This window comes from Marmota marmota, unplaced genomic scaffold (assembly GCF_001458135.2).
Source record: "Marmota marmota marmota unplaced genomic scaffold, marMar, whole genome shotgun sequence".
NCBI classification, from domain to species: domain Eukaryota; kingdom Metazoa; phylum Chordata; class Mammalia; order Rodentia; family Sciuridae; genus Marmota; species Marmota marmota.
Window position 1 is genome coordinate 9,589,899 of NW_026000229.1, and position 16,478 is coordinate 9,606,376.

At 39.2% G+C, this 16,478-nt stretch overlaps 1 protein-coding gene across 8 annotated transcripts in view; it reads right to left on the reverse strand.

The window, feature by feature from the left end:
* Positions 1-851: 851 nt before the first annotated feature.
* Positions 852-16,478, reverse strand: part of Bbs4 (Bardet-Biedl syndrome 4) — a 55,347-nt gene continuing 39,720 nt past the window's right edge. For 5 of the 8 annotated variants that reach the window (XM_048793650.1, XM_015480451.2, XM_015480450.2 and 2 more), the window contains 11 exons: positions 15,987-16,059; positions 12,217-12,270; positions 9,999-10,126; positions 7,613-7,667; positions 6,551-6,619; positions 5,246-5,398; positions 4,977-5,148; positions 3,947-4,016; positions 3,182-3,323; positions 2,432-2,633; positions 852-1,786 (listed from right to left, as the gene is read on the reverse strand). In XM_048793650.1, the coding sequence (XP_048649607.1) occupies positions 1,692-1,786; positions 2,432-2,633; positions 3,182-3,323; positions 3,947-4,016; positions 4,977-5,148; positions 5,246-5,398; positions 6,551-6,619; positions 7,613-7,667; positions 9,999-10,069 (1,029 nt within the window). In that variant the 5' untranslated portion in view covers positions 10,070-10,126; positions 12,217-12,270; positions 15,987-16,059 and the 3' untranslated portion in view covers positions 852-1,691. Of the gene's footprint in view, positions 1,787-2,431; positions 2,634-3,181; positions 3,324-3,946; positions 4,017-4,976; positions 5,149-5,245; positions 5,399-6,550; positions 6,620-7,612; positions 7,668-9,998; positions 10,127-10,310; positions 10,449-12,216; positions 12,271-15,986; positions 16,060-16,478 lie in introns of those variants that run through there. The other 3 variants (XM_048793647.1, XM_048793652.1, XM_048793649.1) reach the window with 3 other exon arrangements.

Sequence of the window (16,478 nt, forward strand, 5' to 3'; positions counted from 1 at the left end):
TAAGAAAATCTAAGCCCAAGTTAATGTGGAAAGCATTGCTGGGGGCTTGACTGCAATCACTGGATGCATTGTAGTACCTTACCGCAAAGAAAACCTTCAAATCTATGATTTTCAGCTATCATTCAAATCTAAATTACTCCTGAATCTTCATCTTCAAACCAATTTCACTCCTGCAATCCAGCTATTCAGCTATCTTAGTGATATCATTATTTGGAAGTCCTAAAGATAAACATGTCTAAAAGTAGACTCCACAATCAGCCCTCAATTTTATTTCCCCAGTATTATTTTACTCTAAATCCAGAAATGGGTCCCCATCCTAAAACCACATTCAGTCAATCTCTAGTTTCTGTCGATTTTAGATCCTGAATCTCTCTCATGTCTCCTTCTTCCTCTCCATCTTTGTTTATATTCTCATCTCACTGAGACCTCTACAATAACCTTTTCAACTAGATCAGTTCAGTCTAGTATGTTAGCCTCCACACTAATATAGAAACCGAGTTTTCTCAACTTCTCAGGATGCCCAGTTCTGTCACATACCCACTAAGATAAGGGTTTCTACTTCTGATACCTTGCTCTGTTTCTGAGATATGGAGAATTGCTCAGCTGCTTCTTCAATGTCAAATCATGTCCAGTCATAAAGAACTCCAAACACAGTTTGGTTTGGTAATAGAAGGTAGAAAACCTTCCACTTATGGTGAGTAAAAGGCATTTTAAGTGAAAAGTGGGGACAAGCTCTCAAGCAAACTGATGCCTGCCCTCTGTCAGGGCAGGGCTGCTGCTGATACCAAGTAAGAAGTTCTTCCTCTAATTTCAAACTAGGCTTGGAAACAGGTAAGGGAGGACAGTGATCATAGTTTTTTAAACATTTTAATGTGATCTCTTATTTTTACACCTGAGTTACAACTTTCCCCAAAGGAATAATGATACATAATCTTATAAAGGACATATAGATAATATATTGATAGCATCTGGTTAGTGGTTATTATCATTGATCGTCTTATACTAAAATTTCTCAGCTAAGAAGTTTTTCCCTTTTTAAAAAATCCTTGGTGCTGATACCCGACCAGCTCATGGCTCCTAGTTCTGACATGATCTGGTTCTAGACTCTGACCTCTTGCAAGAACCAAATACAGGGACTTATTGAATTCCCTTTGGGCAAATGCAGCTGGATACTTACCAGTCTGGCCTCAACTTAGCATTTTTTTTCATCATTTCTTTCAGACTGTGAAAAAACTATATTATCAATCCAAGATTTATGTTTGCCTTGAAGATGGATTACCCCACAGTCTGAAGATCATCCCAGTTAAGCCATGGCTTCAGTATCACAGAGCTACTACACAGAGGTCTCTCAGCCTTTCCTTGCATGAAGGAAGTGGAGAATCAACCAGGAGATAAAAGTTCTTTTAAAACCAAACAGCTCGTGTGCCTTGCTAGCTCTTAAGTTTCACATAGAGCCGACGCCTTGCTCCAAATCTTAATCTACTAGACTGTCTTTTCCTCATGTCCTGGTGGATCGGGCCAATAAAGGGCTGCACAGGCCTTAGGTTCCTCGTGAGCATGGTAATACCCTGTGTTCTAATTCAGTGGTGCTCACAGGGAATAGTGCTGGCCTCCACGATGCCTGATCATATAACATTCCTTGGTCCAGTACCTCCTCACCCAGAAACCCCTACTCCAGGGTCATCCTGCTCCTATTTTTCTCTTGTTTGCTCTGATGTTTCCACAATGGGCTCTGGCTCCAGAGGAAGAGATGGTGGCTTTGTGAGCTGGGATGTTCCACCAACACCTAATAACAAAACAATTAGCATAAATTCTTAGTTAAATTTCAAGAGAAAACCCAAATTTGGGGAAACTAGCAAGACGATGGTGTATCTTTGCAGCTATGAGGGAAGGCAATAACTAAATAAATAAAGCAACTGTCAAGTCTGTCTTCAGTGAATCACTGAAAAAAAAAAATCTTCAATTTCCTGTACCATACCATTCTACAATAAAGCACTAAAAATTAAAGAAAGACTGTATAACAGAATTTATTTACTAATGTATTTTCTCCCCCATCCTACACTTGAAACAGGGTCTTGGTAAATTGTAGACTGAACTTGAACTCACAATCTTCTCGCCTCAACCTCCTAGGTAGCTGGGATTACAGGTATGTGCCATCATGCCCAGCCTTGCTAATGTATTTCTAAAACTGTGAAGACTGTATTGCCTTACAGTTAAGTCTGCTGATGCTGTTAACTACTACATAGCTTACAGTAAGAAAACAGATACTAGTTTGGCCACCCTTTTTTTTTTTTTCATCCCACTGGCCAATACTAAACTGACCATATTCTGAGTCTGAAGAATGTAAGCCTCACTCAAAGTTGTAATCTCTTTGTTGGCATAGGCAGCTTGTACCCACTATATTTTTATGGAACTTTGTGTAGCCTCCTACCTGAAGGGAGCTTCCTATATGCAACTGCTGAAGACATTGCCTGTCCAAGAGCTTGATTGGAGCCCAGAGGCTGTTGGAAACCAGCAGGTTTTCCAGTTGAACTGATTCGGTGCTTCGATTTGGGATCTTTAACTGGTTTAGTCCAGACCAGTGCCTCCCCTACCTGGAGAGCAGCTCCCAACTTCTGAGCCATCTCCACCATCTTGTGTCCACATGAAAAGAAAAAAAAAAAAGAGTTATAAGCATGACTGGCAGAGACTAGTCAACCCTCCTATTTTGGATCTTCCAACCAAGAGGGTTAGCTGAAATGGTGTCTGCTGGCTAGCATTTGAAGGAGGAAATATTCACTGCAAAGGAATCATTCTGAAAGGGCAGAGAATAGACTGTCTTTAGTGGCTAGCAAGAGGGCCCATGTAGGATCTCAAAACCACCAACTGAAATCTGATGTATCATTGGACTAACTTCTGCCTTTCCTACATGAAGGGAAGTGGGAAGAAGCTATGCAGAGACACAGACCTCAACTCAAATGAGCAATAACAAATCAGTAAGCCTGAAGTTCTTTTTACTATTATTTTCTTCTAGAAAAGTTTACCTTGGACTGTAACTAACTGACAAACTCATGCTGCAAAGATCATCAAAGCCAAAAAGAGTCATGAGCCTAGAACACCTTTATAATTGCATTATTTTGGAGTGACCTAAAAGTCTGCTGACAGCTTGCTTAAAATGACTGAGAGCTAATAAAAGACATACCTCAGGATCAAATTCCAGAGAGCTATTATCCTTGAGAAAGTTAACTTTCTTTTCCATCTCCTGATACTGGGCCAGGGCATCCTTCTTCTCACCCTGGTTGTACAGCAGCACAGCATAGTTCAGGTTTACTAAAGGGTTACACCTGTGGCAGGCAGACAGATACTGTGGAGCAGGAGCTTTGCAACAAATGCACATTTAGAAATCCTTCTCATTACTTGAAACAAAACAAAACTGATTTGAGTGGAGATTTCTCCAATACCCACTAATGTGGGAATATGCTATGTACACTTGTGGAAAAGAATCAAGGAACTAATTGCTCAACAAGCAAAGCAGGTATTGGGACCAAGTCTGGCATCTCAGCCCTCAACAGAGAACACTCAGGATAGGTTGTAAAAGGGCCCTACTGTAGTAGATGCTAGTGGAATAAATTCTGAAAGAGTCAAGTTTATCTTAGATCAAGCTGTGCCCTGAGTTCCATCTGATACTACAGCTAGCCCACAATTAATCAGCAATCCAAGGCCACTGCTGCCTCTGGCTTTCTATGGCTTCCTGATTACTAAACTTGGAACAGGAAATATTTCTTCAGAGTATTAATTCCTGCTGAGCCCTGCTTCCTCAGGAACCATATCCTTCTACATTTGGTCCTGCTGTGTATGATGGCCATGCAGGAGTGTTTGGCTGACTCAAGCAGCACTACTGGTATAGTACCACCTCATGGCTTTGATGAGTCCCACCTTCCCCAGTACCCTTCCCCCAGTAGCGTACTTATCCAGGCGAACTGCTTCTGCGTAGGCTCTCTTGGCATTCTCTGTATCATCCAGATTGGTCAGAGCCACTGCAACCAAGAAAATGAGGAGAGCTAAGCTTAGAAAACAAAATAGTGTATTTCAAGACCACTCCCAGAGCTGGGGGTGTAGCTCAATGGAAAAGCACATGCCCAGCATATGAGAGGCTCTGATTTGATCTCCAGCACCACACACATGCCAACCCAACCCCGAAGTGAACTCTTCCTCTGCCCCATCAACTATGGCACTGCTGTATATTCTCATTCCACTTAGATACCTCTTCATAGTTAACAGTTCTATGCATTCTACTTTTGTAGTTTCTTTTCTGACACTGCCCTAGTTTAAGCCAAGTCAGGTTTTCCATTTTCCCCAGCAAAAATGTCTCCACTTGCCTCCATTCCAGTTTTCCTGTGGTATCAGATGTCTCACTCACTGACAAATAAATCTAACCACATCACTGGCCCTACTTAAGAATCCTCAGTGGTTCTCCATGATCTTTAAACTATTATTTAGCAATAGAACACTTCCCTTCTCTTAAATCAATTCCTGGAAGCCTAATGTACAAAACAATGAGAGTTCTTCTAAAAAGCCCTGCCTATTTCATGTTCCCATCAGGCAATTATAATAGGCACCTATAAGATCTAGGATTATGGCTGGACAGGCAGCCTATAGGATAAAGTCTACAGCCCTTGGACTATTCTCATGGCCCTCTATAATCTGACCCCAGATTATTTTATCTGACTCATCTTCCACCACATTCTCTGACAATATTGCCCACTAACTGCATGGGACACTGCAATTTCATGGCTGTACCTCTGTTCACAGTGGTTCCTCATTCTCCCTGTGCTATTCAAGTCCAACTTGTATTATGGAAAATACAAGGAAAGTTATGTCAGATTCATTCCACTGTCTTTCCTTTCTTCTATGGGATATTTAGCCACTGATTCTAGTTCATTTTTCCCTCATTATAGACCATAAGAAGAGGTTTCCATATAAATAATGTCTCCTACCAGCCAAGAGCATGTAGAGCTCCCCCATCTTTGGCTGGAAGTTGATGGCTGCACTGAGGAAATGGAAAGCTGATGCATACTGCTGCATGGTCAAATGGACAAGGCCCAAATTATACAGGATCTTCCAATCGAAGGGTGCCAAATAGTTGGCTCTTTTCAGGCAGCTGATAGCCTGCAGGGGAGAGAGGGCACTCAATGAAAAGGTGGAGCAAGCTCAGCAGACCCAATAACCACACGAATGAAGACAAAGAATGTGAAGGGACACTCACTGCCACATATTTCTTCTTGCCAAAGAAACACATTCCAATATTATTCCAGAGTGGAGGACTTTCTGGAACAGCACAAGCTACAACTCTGTATTTGGTGAGGGCAACATCAAAGTCCCCATGGGTCTGCATCATGCTGCCTGCTGCCAAGATGGCCTAAAAACATGGCATGTGGAAAGTTAGTAATTCTGTTATTCCCAAAGGCAAGGGCAGTGAAGTAGCCTCCTAAATGTAGATAACTCAGCAGGCCCATCAGTATAGATAAGACTGAAAAACTTCTCCCAGAAACATAAATAATACGAAGCTACAGTGACAAGTGCTCCTGAGGAATGTTCTGGTACACCACACTATGACTCTCTTTGGCACTGTACCCAAAGAGAAAAGAATGAAATGTCTCTGGCTTTACTCAGCTCATGTTTCCTACTTCCATCCAGGGAAGTCAGTATTTCAGTAAATAGTGCTTTTATTCTATTCTCTGAAGCCCTTATTTGATACACCAAGTGCTCCAAACACCTCAAATATACCTTCTGCAATAGAACTAAGGGTAAGTCAACTTTAGGCTTTATCAGTCCAGCCTTTCATTTCTCAAAAGAAAAGTGTCAAGGAGGAGAGCCAACAGTGTCCGGCTAATGACTTTCTAAATCAGGACTGAGTTTGTGTCAATAAATAACCCTATCTTGCTGCATCTCCCTCAGGGATATTCATCCACCTGAGATCTTCTTTCTCAACCCCAATGTCACATCTTAACAAAATTTGTGATCTCACTGACTTTCTCTAAAGGTCATTTTATCATAGTTATTTTTGATAATACCTGTGGAAGCTTTATCAATTTCCCAAATAACACATAAGCTAAAAAACCCTCTGATTTTGCTTTATGCAGAGGTTGCAGGCCTGTTAAAACAAATGTGCTAATTTAGAAGCACAGCACCCACACTTCATAATAATTTTAAATAAAGAAGCTGCCTTTTATTTATATATATATGTATACTTTTTTTTTTTTTTTAAATCTCAGAGTTCCACTATGCTGCCCAGGCTGTTCTTGAATCACATGGGTTCAAGTGACCATCGTGATACAGTCTTATTTATAATTCTTTAAAAACATCTATTTCTTGGGTTGGAGGTGTGGCTCAGTGGTAGCGCTTCCTAGCACGTATGAGGCCCTAGGTTTGATACCCAGCACCACCAAAGAAAAGTGAATTTCTCAGGTATTCAGTGAGGAAGCTAACCCTTGCCTTCCAGGGTCAGACCACTTCTAGGAGCCATGGGACTATCTATATGAAGGCTCTGGGGTTTCACAGCTTGCAATACCTTATAGTTGGTGGGGTCATAAGTCAGTGCATTTCCAAGATGTTCAAATGCCTTCTGGTAAACACCAAGCTTGAAAAAAGCAAATCAGAGAATTGATATCAAAGGGAGCATAGCAGTTTAGGAATCTGGCCAACCACACCCTGAACAAAAACACCCAATCATTGATGACTTTTCTTGACAAAGAGAAAAAAAAAAAAGAGTTGAACATACCAAAGAAAGAAAGAAAACCCCAAATCCCCATATTTGTGGGCTTTTAAAATTTTACTGATTTGTCTCCAGGTAAGATCAAAGTATCTATTTACCAGAAACCATTTCCGCTACTCTCATGCTGTTCTACATAATGCCTCTGGGCAGGAAATGAGCTAGTTAGCCTCCAGTCCTTTGGGGCCAGCCTCACAAGTCAAAGCCCATGGAGACAGAGGGTTAAGCTCCTGGTTCCTCTTAAAGAAAAATGAAATAAACATAAAGGCTACCAGAGAGGCAGTGGTGGAGGCAGAATCAGCTGAGCAGAGAAACTGATAGTGTAAGCAGGGCTTCATCAGTCCAGAGATCCCTGGGCCCGGGGTCCTCAGGCTGATATAGAAAAGTGATAAAGCCAAAACAATTCCATTCACACTCAGAAATGTAAAGAGGGAGTGAAGACTTTATTCTAGACAAAGTGTCCTTTGCCCTTGCCTTCTCTCTTTCTTATAGGACCCTGGCCAGGAAGAAGGAGCAACAGAAACAGCCTTTACCCCATGCCCTGTGCCATGCTAACTTGATCACAGTTTGTCCCCATAGGCCAAAATAATAGTCCCCAAAACCAGACAGGTGTTTCTCATATATGCTCTTTCCTATTAGATAAGAATTATAATTGAAGTAAGGCAGAATTAAAATTGACTGATTTGAATGAAGAAAGTTAATTCCTTTAGCAAAGAATATCAAATACTGAGAACAAGATTCATGTGTTCCATGTGACTATTGGTAAAATGTGCTAAATATCAAAATGCAGAGAAGTCACTGTATGCACAAACCCCAAAGCATTTCTAACATCAGTGCATGAATGAGTGGAATTTTCATTACCTGTAAATACAGCAACCCTAAAGTTGTAAGAAGTTCTGTGTTTTCTGGTGAGAACCTGCAACATAGAGATGCTCAGAGGGAAACAATGGTTATAAGAGACGATACAAGCATAGCCACCTATCCTTGTGCAACACTTGAGACATTTTGCTGAACCTCCTTCTCCACATGGAAATTTCTGAAGGCAATTTGGTAATTTTTTTCAAAAGTAGGTCATCTGAATCCTGGCTATAGGGAAAATTGCTCAACAACAAAAATCAAGGCTCTTTTCTTAGGGCCAACATCATATGATCCTGGGTACCAAAAAAAAGAAAGAAAGAAAAATCTATGGTATATTTTGTGTGACTTTCCTTCTTGATTACACTGATACAATTAAAGAACATAGTTTTAAACACCAAGTCAGTCGGGAACACACATAGTTTAAAGCCAGTCCCCTTTTGTGGGATTTCTTCTGTTTTCACTGTGCTCAGGATGCCAGGCAGCATAATTTTCTGTGTCAATTTAGGATTCCAAAACCCCTAATGTTGTACTCTCCAAATTAAACATAAAGCCATACTAAATAGTCAAATTAAACAAAAGAAGGAAGACACATAACAGCCTAGGAAAGAAACTTGGAACTGGCCCTTGGAAGTAAATATTGGCTCAAGTAAAATATATCTCAATCATTAGTATATGTCTTTGTTCAAAAATCAAAGCAACACTGAGTTAAGACTATCTGACTACAGAATCATCAGTTTCAACAGTCATAATACCAAAGGGCCCTGTTTCCTCCTCTTAAGAAATGAGGCAAGATGCTGGTTACTGGTAAGGATCCCAGAACCAGATAAGTCAAAGCCCCAGCCAAGGGATGCCTGAGCTGGCTAAACTAAGCTTTCTCAATTCAGATGAGAACTTGCCTTTCACTTTCTGCCATAATAACACCCATTTTCATTTCTTTCCCCAAGCCACACGAGTAACTTCTATGATTCTTGCAGCAGCCATTTCGCCACAAAACATGACTATTCATTCCCTCTAAAGCTGTAGGTCATAAAGAATGGTGTCTACCTTCTCAATGAGACTCCAAATGCTCAGCTGTTCCCTTTTATTCCTTGGGAAATTTAGTGACTTAAATCCTTGAGTAACCACCAGAAGAATGTCCCTCTTGGGATTTATGTGCCCTATTTTTGAACAGCCAACTTCTATGAGGCAGGGGTCAGGAGTCAGGGCTGCCCCCATCACCACAGGATACTGAACACAGTTACATGGCTCCTTCCTACTTGCCCCATAATCTTAGCTTCTAACCAACAAATAAAAATGCCTTCTCTCTTTATAGCTTACCAAGGAATTTTTCTGTCCTTTTAGATACAAAGCGTTGTTGAAGAAAATTCAGAAAACAGTGTTGTGGTTGATAATAACCACAAAATTACTACCATGGCAATTGATAATAATAGATATCTTAGTTTAGTTCAGAATCTAATTATCAGGAATAATAGGCCTTGAACTGTAGATCAGACATTTTAAGTGACCAAACAAATGAGACACTTAAAGCATTTTTGTACAGCTATTATACTTAAACGCGTCCCTAGAGAAGAAACATGGAACACTAACATGGGAAAACCATTTAGTTCAGTTATCAACAGTTTAGACTGCCCTAGTGATGTTCTTGAAAAACAAGATAGTGGGGCTAAGGGTGTATAGGTCAGGGGTAGAGCACACACCTAGCATGTGTAAGGCCCTGGGTTCAAGCCCAAGCAACAAAACAAGATATGAGTTTCAAGCTAATAAGAGAAGATATTTATTACTGAGCTAAGAGATTTTTGTCCCTAATAATATCTCTGGATATATTAATCTATTATAAAGTATAAAAAAAAGAATGGCAGATTGGCAGCTGACCCCCAAATCTTGCTGAGTATATGTCAGCCTACTTCCCTTGCAGCTATGTGTTCCTTCCTGACCAATTCTGAACCATGAAATGTGAGTAGGAACTATGTGTGCAATTTGTGGGTCACCTAAACTCACTACCAGATGCTCATTCCATATTCAGATTCAAGTACCACTTCCCTTCACCATAGCCTGAAACATGGATGTTGTATTACAGTATCTCAGCTTCAATCATATAGGCAAAGGAATCTTGGGCTAATATGGAAGGAATCTAGATCCCAGGTTGGCTTTGTGAGCAAAGCTACCAGCTAGCCTACAACAGCCATCTTTACAGGTGAGAAAGAAACAGTCTACCCTATTGATGCCATTCACTGGCAGCTCTTATCTAAACTTTAGCTTACCTTTCATTCTAACTTATATAAGTAGTAATCAATCACATATATCTTCTCTTAGGCTTGGGAGTTCACATGTTGTCATTTTTTTTTTTTTTTAAGTTTCTTATTGCTCTAAAGGTAATAGACACACTTACTCCACTGCTTTCTTGTAGATTTCTATGGCCTTGTCCAAGTCTCCCTCCAGCAAGTGAATCTTCCCCAGCATTGTGTAAGTCAGATCATGCCTGTTAAGCTGTAGGGCATTGTGCAGCTGATCTTGTGCCTAACAAATTTGATGCAGTAAAGAGAACAAAATCACCACCATAGGAAGAACAATGGCCTGCTGAACAAATGTAGGAATATTATGTTAGAGCAAATAGCCCACACCACCCAAAGACCAAAAAGTCCTAAAGCTGTCCTTGTTGACAAGACAGCTAGCAACACAGGCTGTCTGCCTCTGCAGTCACCTGGGAGAGTTCTTCCAAGATGATTAATCTTTCTGAAAGTTTTCTGCTTGGCATTCATATCTATGACTCACACTTTGTAAATCAAAAGAGACATCAGTTGGGTGTGGTGGCGCACTCCAGTAATCTCAGCAACTTGGGAGGCTGAAGGAGAAGGATCGCAAGTTCAAGGCCAGCCTCAGCAATTTAGCAATGCCCTAAGCAACTCAGTGAGACCCAATCTCCAATAAAAAATGAAAAGGGCTAGGATGTTGCCCAGTGCGTAAAGACCCCTGGGTTCAACCCCTTGTACGGGGCAGGGCAGGGGACCATCAGAGGACAATGTAGAGTGCCACATCAAATTCTATCCTAGCTGCACCACGGACTGACTATACAATCTTCCCCAGCATAGGCCTCATTTTCCCCACCAATGTGATGACAAATAAATGAATAAATGGTACCCTATGTATGGGTATCATTGCACAAATGGTATGACTCTACATCATATTCAACTAGAGAAATAAAAAGTTGTGCTCCATTTGTGTAAAATATAAAAATAAATGAATAAATGGCTTATTCTCATTTATTCACTCAATGAGTGTTCATGGAATATTGGCTATTTTAGGTACTAGGTACACTAGAGTTAACAGCCGTAACAATTAAGACCTCCTTTTTCTCAGGAAGTTTATATCTTAGTAGATAGACAAAACAGTTCTATGACTCACTGTTTCAACAGTGTTTATATAATTGCCAGGTATTATATTTGCTTAGCCTGTTAGCTTTACAGTAAAATCTAACCATAATTCTCCTTCTCATCAGTACAGTTCCAACTAAAGACCAATCCCACCTCTCCTCTGGCTCAAAATAATCCTGTGAATTGAAATGTTCACAATATTCTCAGAGAAAAATCTAATCAAGGCTATAAAACTGTAAATCCATTCAGAAAACCTAAGGGGCCCACAAAATATATATTTTTCATATATATATATATATAAATTAATATCTATCTCACAGGAGAAAAACTGTTAATGTGTAGACTCTTTTTTTTAATATTTATTTTTTTAGGGGGTGTAGATGGACACAACACAATGCCTTTATTTTTATGTGGTGCTGAGGATCGAATCCTAGTCCCGCCCATGCTAAGCGAGCACTCTACTGCTGAGCCACAATCCCAGCCTATGTAGACTCTTTTCATATCCATAAGGGATACATCAGGTTATACCAGTTTATAAATTGAAACAATTTATAAACATTGTCAAATTGGTATTAACCAATTCAGAGTCTCAGTCTCGGTGGCACTAGAGAATAAAACTTCATGACTACTAAGTGGGAACTTTATGAAGAACACTCTACCCAATCTCACTATCACTAACTTTCAGGTCTCTCAGTAATTTCTTCTATTCCTCAATTAATATGTATACATTTCTTTCTGAGCCTAGAGCTTAATCACAATGAAATACAAGTTCTCATCATAAAAAAAATCAAAACTAAAAGTTAAAACTAAAAATTGTCAGAAAACGGATTCAGTTTAAATTTAAAATTCATTTTCAGTAACATTAAAAACTAAAATCAGTTGCTGTGAGAGCAACTTTAAGACTTAAAAATTTACTTTTTGATATCTATATTATTGAACATTTGTTTCTACTGAACATTTGTTTCTACAAACACTGGGGGTGGAGAGAAAGAAGAAAGGGGAGAATACACTGTCATTCATAGTATTTCCAAAATTTCCATTTTCTTGTCAAAAGCAAGGGAAGACAAGATGAGTAATGATGAATGAGCATTAACATAGCGATAAATGTATAAGGTGCATTTCCTAAAGCTCTGTAAACACTAGAGAGAATACAAAATGAGCAATGGCACCTTTGCAACACAATCACACACTTAAGTGAAATTCCAGTCAACCACCATCAGCCCTTCTATAAATTACCTTATTGAACTGCTTCAGATAAATGTAGCAAACTCCTAGATTATGGCAGATTTCCTACATACAAAAAAAAAGGAAAATGGCTTAGGTGTAATTCATAGTAAGCCTTAGAGTGAACCAACAGGCATCAAGAGTGTTATTGTTCAGCAAAGTGTAAACTTTGAAATGGGCACTACAGTATTTTTTCTAAGTAGAGTTCATATAATCAATATATGTATTCTACAAAATTAGTTCCCTTATATATATTTTTAAATTAAAATAATAAGAGAAAAAAGCAGAATAAATAGGTGATTTTCCTGGATCTACATGGCTCCTTGAAGATACACACCCAGCCCATCTTCCTACCATTTTTTCTCGAAAAGCTGTCCACTACCCACATCCTTTGTGCCCTTTTCTTAGAAGAAACTATTCAAAGCTCCTGTTGAGAGGACTGCTAGCCACATAGCTCCATCCTTAAAGAAATCCTCTGTCCATCTCTGGGCACCTGAAGCAATCAGAATCCTCTTTCTAGGAATCTACAATTGGAACTGATCTAGCTAGTTGCAAGCACTAAATTCACAAGGTGATGTGGACTTGGGAGCTGACAGCGCCATCTGGAGGTCACTATGATAAAATGTATGTAATTGCAGTCAATCTGCAGAAATTCAAAAAAAGCATAGGTCAGAAAACTATGGCCCATGGGCCAAATCATTCCCTGCCCTCTTCTATAAATAAGGTTTTATTGGAACACAGCCACAGTCCCTTGTTTTTGTATGGCTCTTTTGCACTAGAATTGCAGAGCTAAGTAGCTACAATAGAGTCTGTATTAAGCTGCAGTCCCCCTACCTCCACCCCATTTCCCCAGACACTAAGGATTGAACACAGGGCCTTACACATGCTAAGAAAGCACTTACCACTGGGATATACCCCCAGCTCTTTTTTAATTTTTTATCATGATATGGTGTTTTGCTAAATTGCCTAGGTTAGCCTTGAACTTGAGATCCTCTTCCCTTAGCCTCCAGAGTAGCTGGGATTACAGGTGTGCACTATCATGCCTAGCTAAGGGGCCCTTTACAAAAACAACAACAACAACAACAAAATTTGCCAACCTCTGAATACAGAAAGAAAAGATGAAGCAAAAATGCAGAGTAACTACCTTGGTTGCTGCCAATGTTCTAGTTCTAGTTCACTATAAGTCAACTTGTACTCTTGACCTTAAGTGTTGTGGAATCTCTCAAATAACTTTATAATGAACTTTCCTCTATTTAGGGTAGCTTTAGAGAAAGAAAGAATGAAGAAAATGCTCTTGGGAAACATTGTAAGGAACCCCGGTTAGTAGTGTGGATGTGTCCCTGTCCAAGGAACATGGACCACAAGTGCTAGACACAACTAGTTTAATGTTTTCCAAGACTCCTAAAATAACAACAAAAATCAATCACTGATTAAGCACCTATTATACAATAGGCTCAATGCCAGATGTTTTTGCATATATTATTTAAATTTTTCCAACAAATCTGCAATGTATAATCTTTCCAGTTTTACAGAAAATAAAACTGAAGCTCACAGAGGTTAAGAAGTTTAATTAATTCAGGAAGTATCAGCACTGGAATTTTTCCCTTCTTTTTTAGTTCCATATCCTAATCATATATAAATGTAGTTGGAATGGCCATGAATTCATCCAATTCATATGCCATCTACTTTTACTACTTTTGTAACCAAATAACAAACAGCAAAACATTTCAGCATGTATTTCTGAAAGTCTGAAAGTGGTTTCTTTTTTTTTTTTTTTGAACCCATTTATAATACCACTATCACACCCAAAAAAAATTACTAACTGCTCTATATCATACATTCAATTACGGTTAGATTTTCCTATTGTCTCATAAATGTTTCACATTTTAAAAAATTACTTTTCTTAATTCACAAATCACATTCACATGTCAAAACACTAGGACTTGACCTCTGGCCTGCCTCCAAAACTTGCGTACTTTTCACTTCATCATGCTATAGAAATGTACACATTGAGACAGAATCGGGGAGAATATAGCCTTTCTTCTCCTTTCCATGTCCTGAAGGTTAACTAACCCCTAACCTTTTTTAACCATTTGCTCTAGATATTATTTGAGAGGCAAGCAGTTATATGCCTTAAACAAACTAAGAGAAAAGGAAATTTGGAAAGGAAAACAAAATAAATCAGAGTCAAATTCTGTCTTTTATGAGGTGAAGGAATCCTATAGACATCTGCAAATGCAGATGGTGTGGTAGAAAGATTCCAGCATTAAAGTGAGCAATCCTAGATTCTAGATTGAGTTCTAACACTGGTTCTGTCTCTAACTCACTGTATGCCCTTTTTTTTTTAATTTTTTTTAAAAATTTTTCGGCGGACACAACATCTTTGTTTGTATGTGATGCTGAGGATCGAACCCGGGCCGCACGCATGCCAGGTGAGCGCGGTACCGCTTGAGCCACATCCCCAGCCCACTGTGTGCCCTTTGGCAAGTCATTCCAAGCCTCAGCTTTCTCACCTTTCAATGATGAAAATTCTCCCTACTTAAGAGAATTGCTCCAAAAGTCAAATAAAATAATGTCAGGCAGAATTATTAGTCTCCTGTTGCAGCCAGACATGGAATATCCTGGTAAATCCAAGAAGGTAGGGCTAGAAGTCTTCCTAAGACACTTATAAAGCATAGTAGAGAGTATCTGGCTATTTGGGAAATGAACACTTCTAACTGGTACCAATGGAATGATTATCCAAGTGAGTCAGAAATAGCATCTTTGCATCTCCAGAGTATAGCTTACTGTCTGGTACATAGTAGACATTAATTTGATGAAAATATTAATTAAAAAGTACAAGAATTTTAAAAATGTATTTGTTGATGCTCGGGATTGAACCCAGCACCAACAAATAAGCTACACCCCTAGCTGGATTTTTCCTTTACTTGTAGCTTCACTTTTGTATTCAGCTGTAAAATATTCTATGGCATAAAGAGTCAAAACAACTAAAAAAAGAATAAAAAAGACTCAAACAACTTTATCTTCAAACCTACAGAAGAAAAGTGACTGGCAAATTTAACACACTTAAAAAATATTAGTGACAACGGAACTTCAGGGAAACCCATGCAATGCAAGCTCTCTGAGCTAATCAATCTATTCCTTCTCTCAGAGATGAATGTCTCTCCCAGAATCATCAAATACTTGAAAAAAGTCTCAGCCTGGACATTCTAGGACCACCAAATCAATGCCAGCAACTATTTATCTGAACTTTAGTTACATGAAGAAAAAAAAATAACCCCTTAATTTGCAAAGCCAATGTTTAGTCCAATTTTCTGCTACAATTAGACACAATCACCAAGATATAAAAGTAATGGAGAACTACTCAAACTTTCCCACCCCAAAGAAAAGCAAGGATTTTCAGAATGAAATGGCCAGATGAGTGTCAAACAGATGGGGAAGAAATAAATAAATCAAATACAATTAGACTTATTGCTAATGGTTTGAAATGCTAATGATAAAAAAAAAATATCCAAAGTTTCTAGAGAGAAAAGTGGAGTTACTAACAAGAATCAGACTGTAACTGCTCACTAGCAACAATGACACTTAGAAAACCATGTAGTAATATCTGCAAAGTATGAGGAAACATGATTTTTGATCCTATAATTAGCAAAAGCATCAACAAAATTTGAGAATATACATTTTTGGCATATAAGAATTCTATAATAACTTATGATAGTCATTTCATAAATGGAACCATTAGCATGCTTACTAAAAGACACTACTGAAAATTCCCTACTTACCCAATCTTTCTGGTTCAGTTTAGCTGCTTCATTATACACTTCAGTGGCAGCTTTATGTTTTCCCAAAAGAAATCTGTAAAAGATGCATTTTCCATAATTATTACCTCAAAATTCTTAGAAGTCTATCTTCACTAATCCCACTTTTGGGGGGGAAGGGAGGTACTAGGGATTAAACTCAGGGGGCACTTGACCACGGAGCCACATCCCCAGCCCTATTTTGTATTTAGAGACAGGGTCTCACCGAGTTGCTTAGCACCTTGCTGCTACTGAGGCTGCTTTGAACTCATCATCCTCCTGCCTCAGCAACCCAAGCTGCTAGGGTTACAGGCATGTGCCACATTTTGTTCATATTACACTCTCTGGAAATTCTAGAAGACATTTTTCTTGGGTTGGTCATGCTAGAAAGGCTAGGCAGGCTGCTGCACACCAACAGCAGAAGCTGTCTTGGTAAACACTGCACTGGCAGCTGTTGCAAGGCCTTTGTCTCATTAT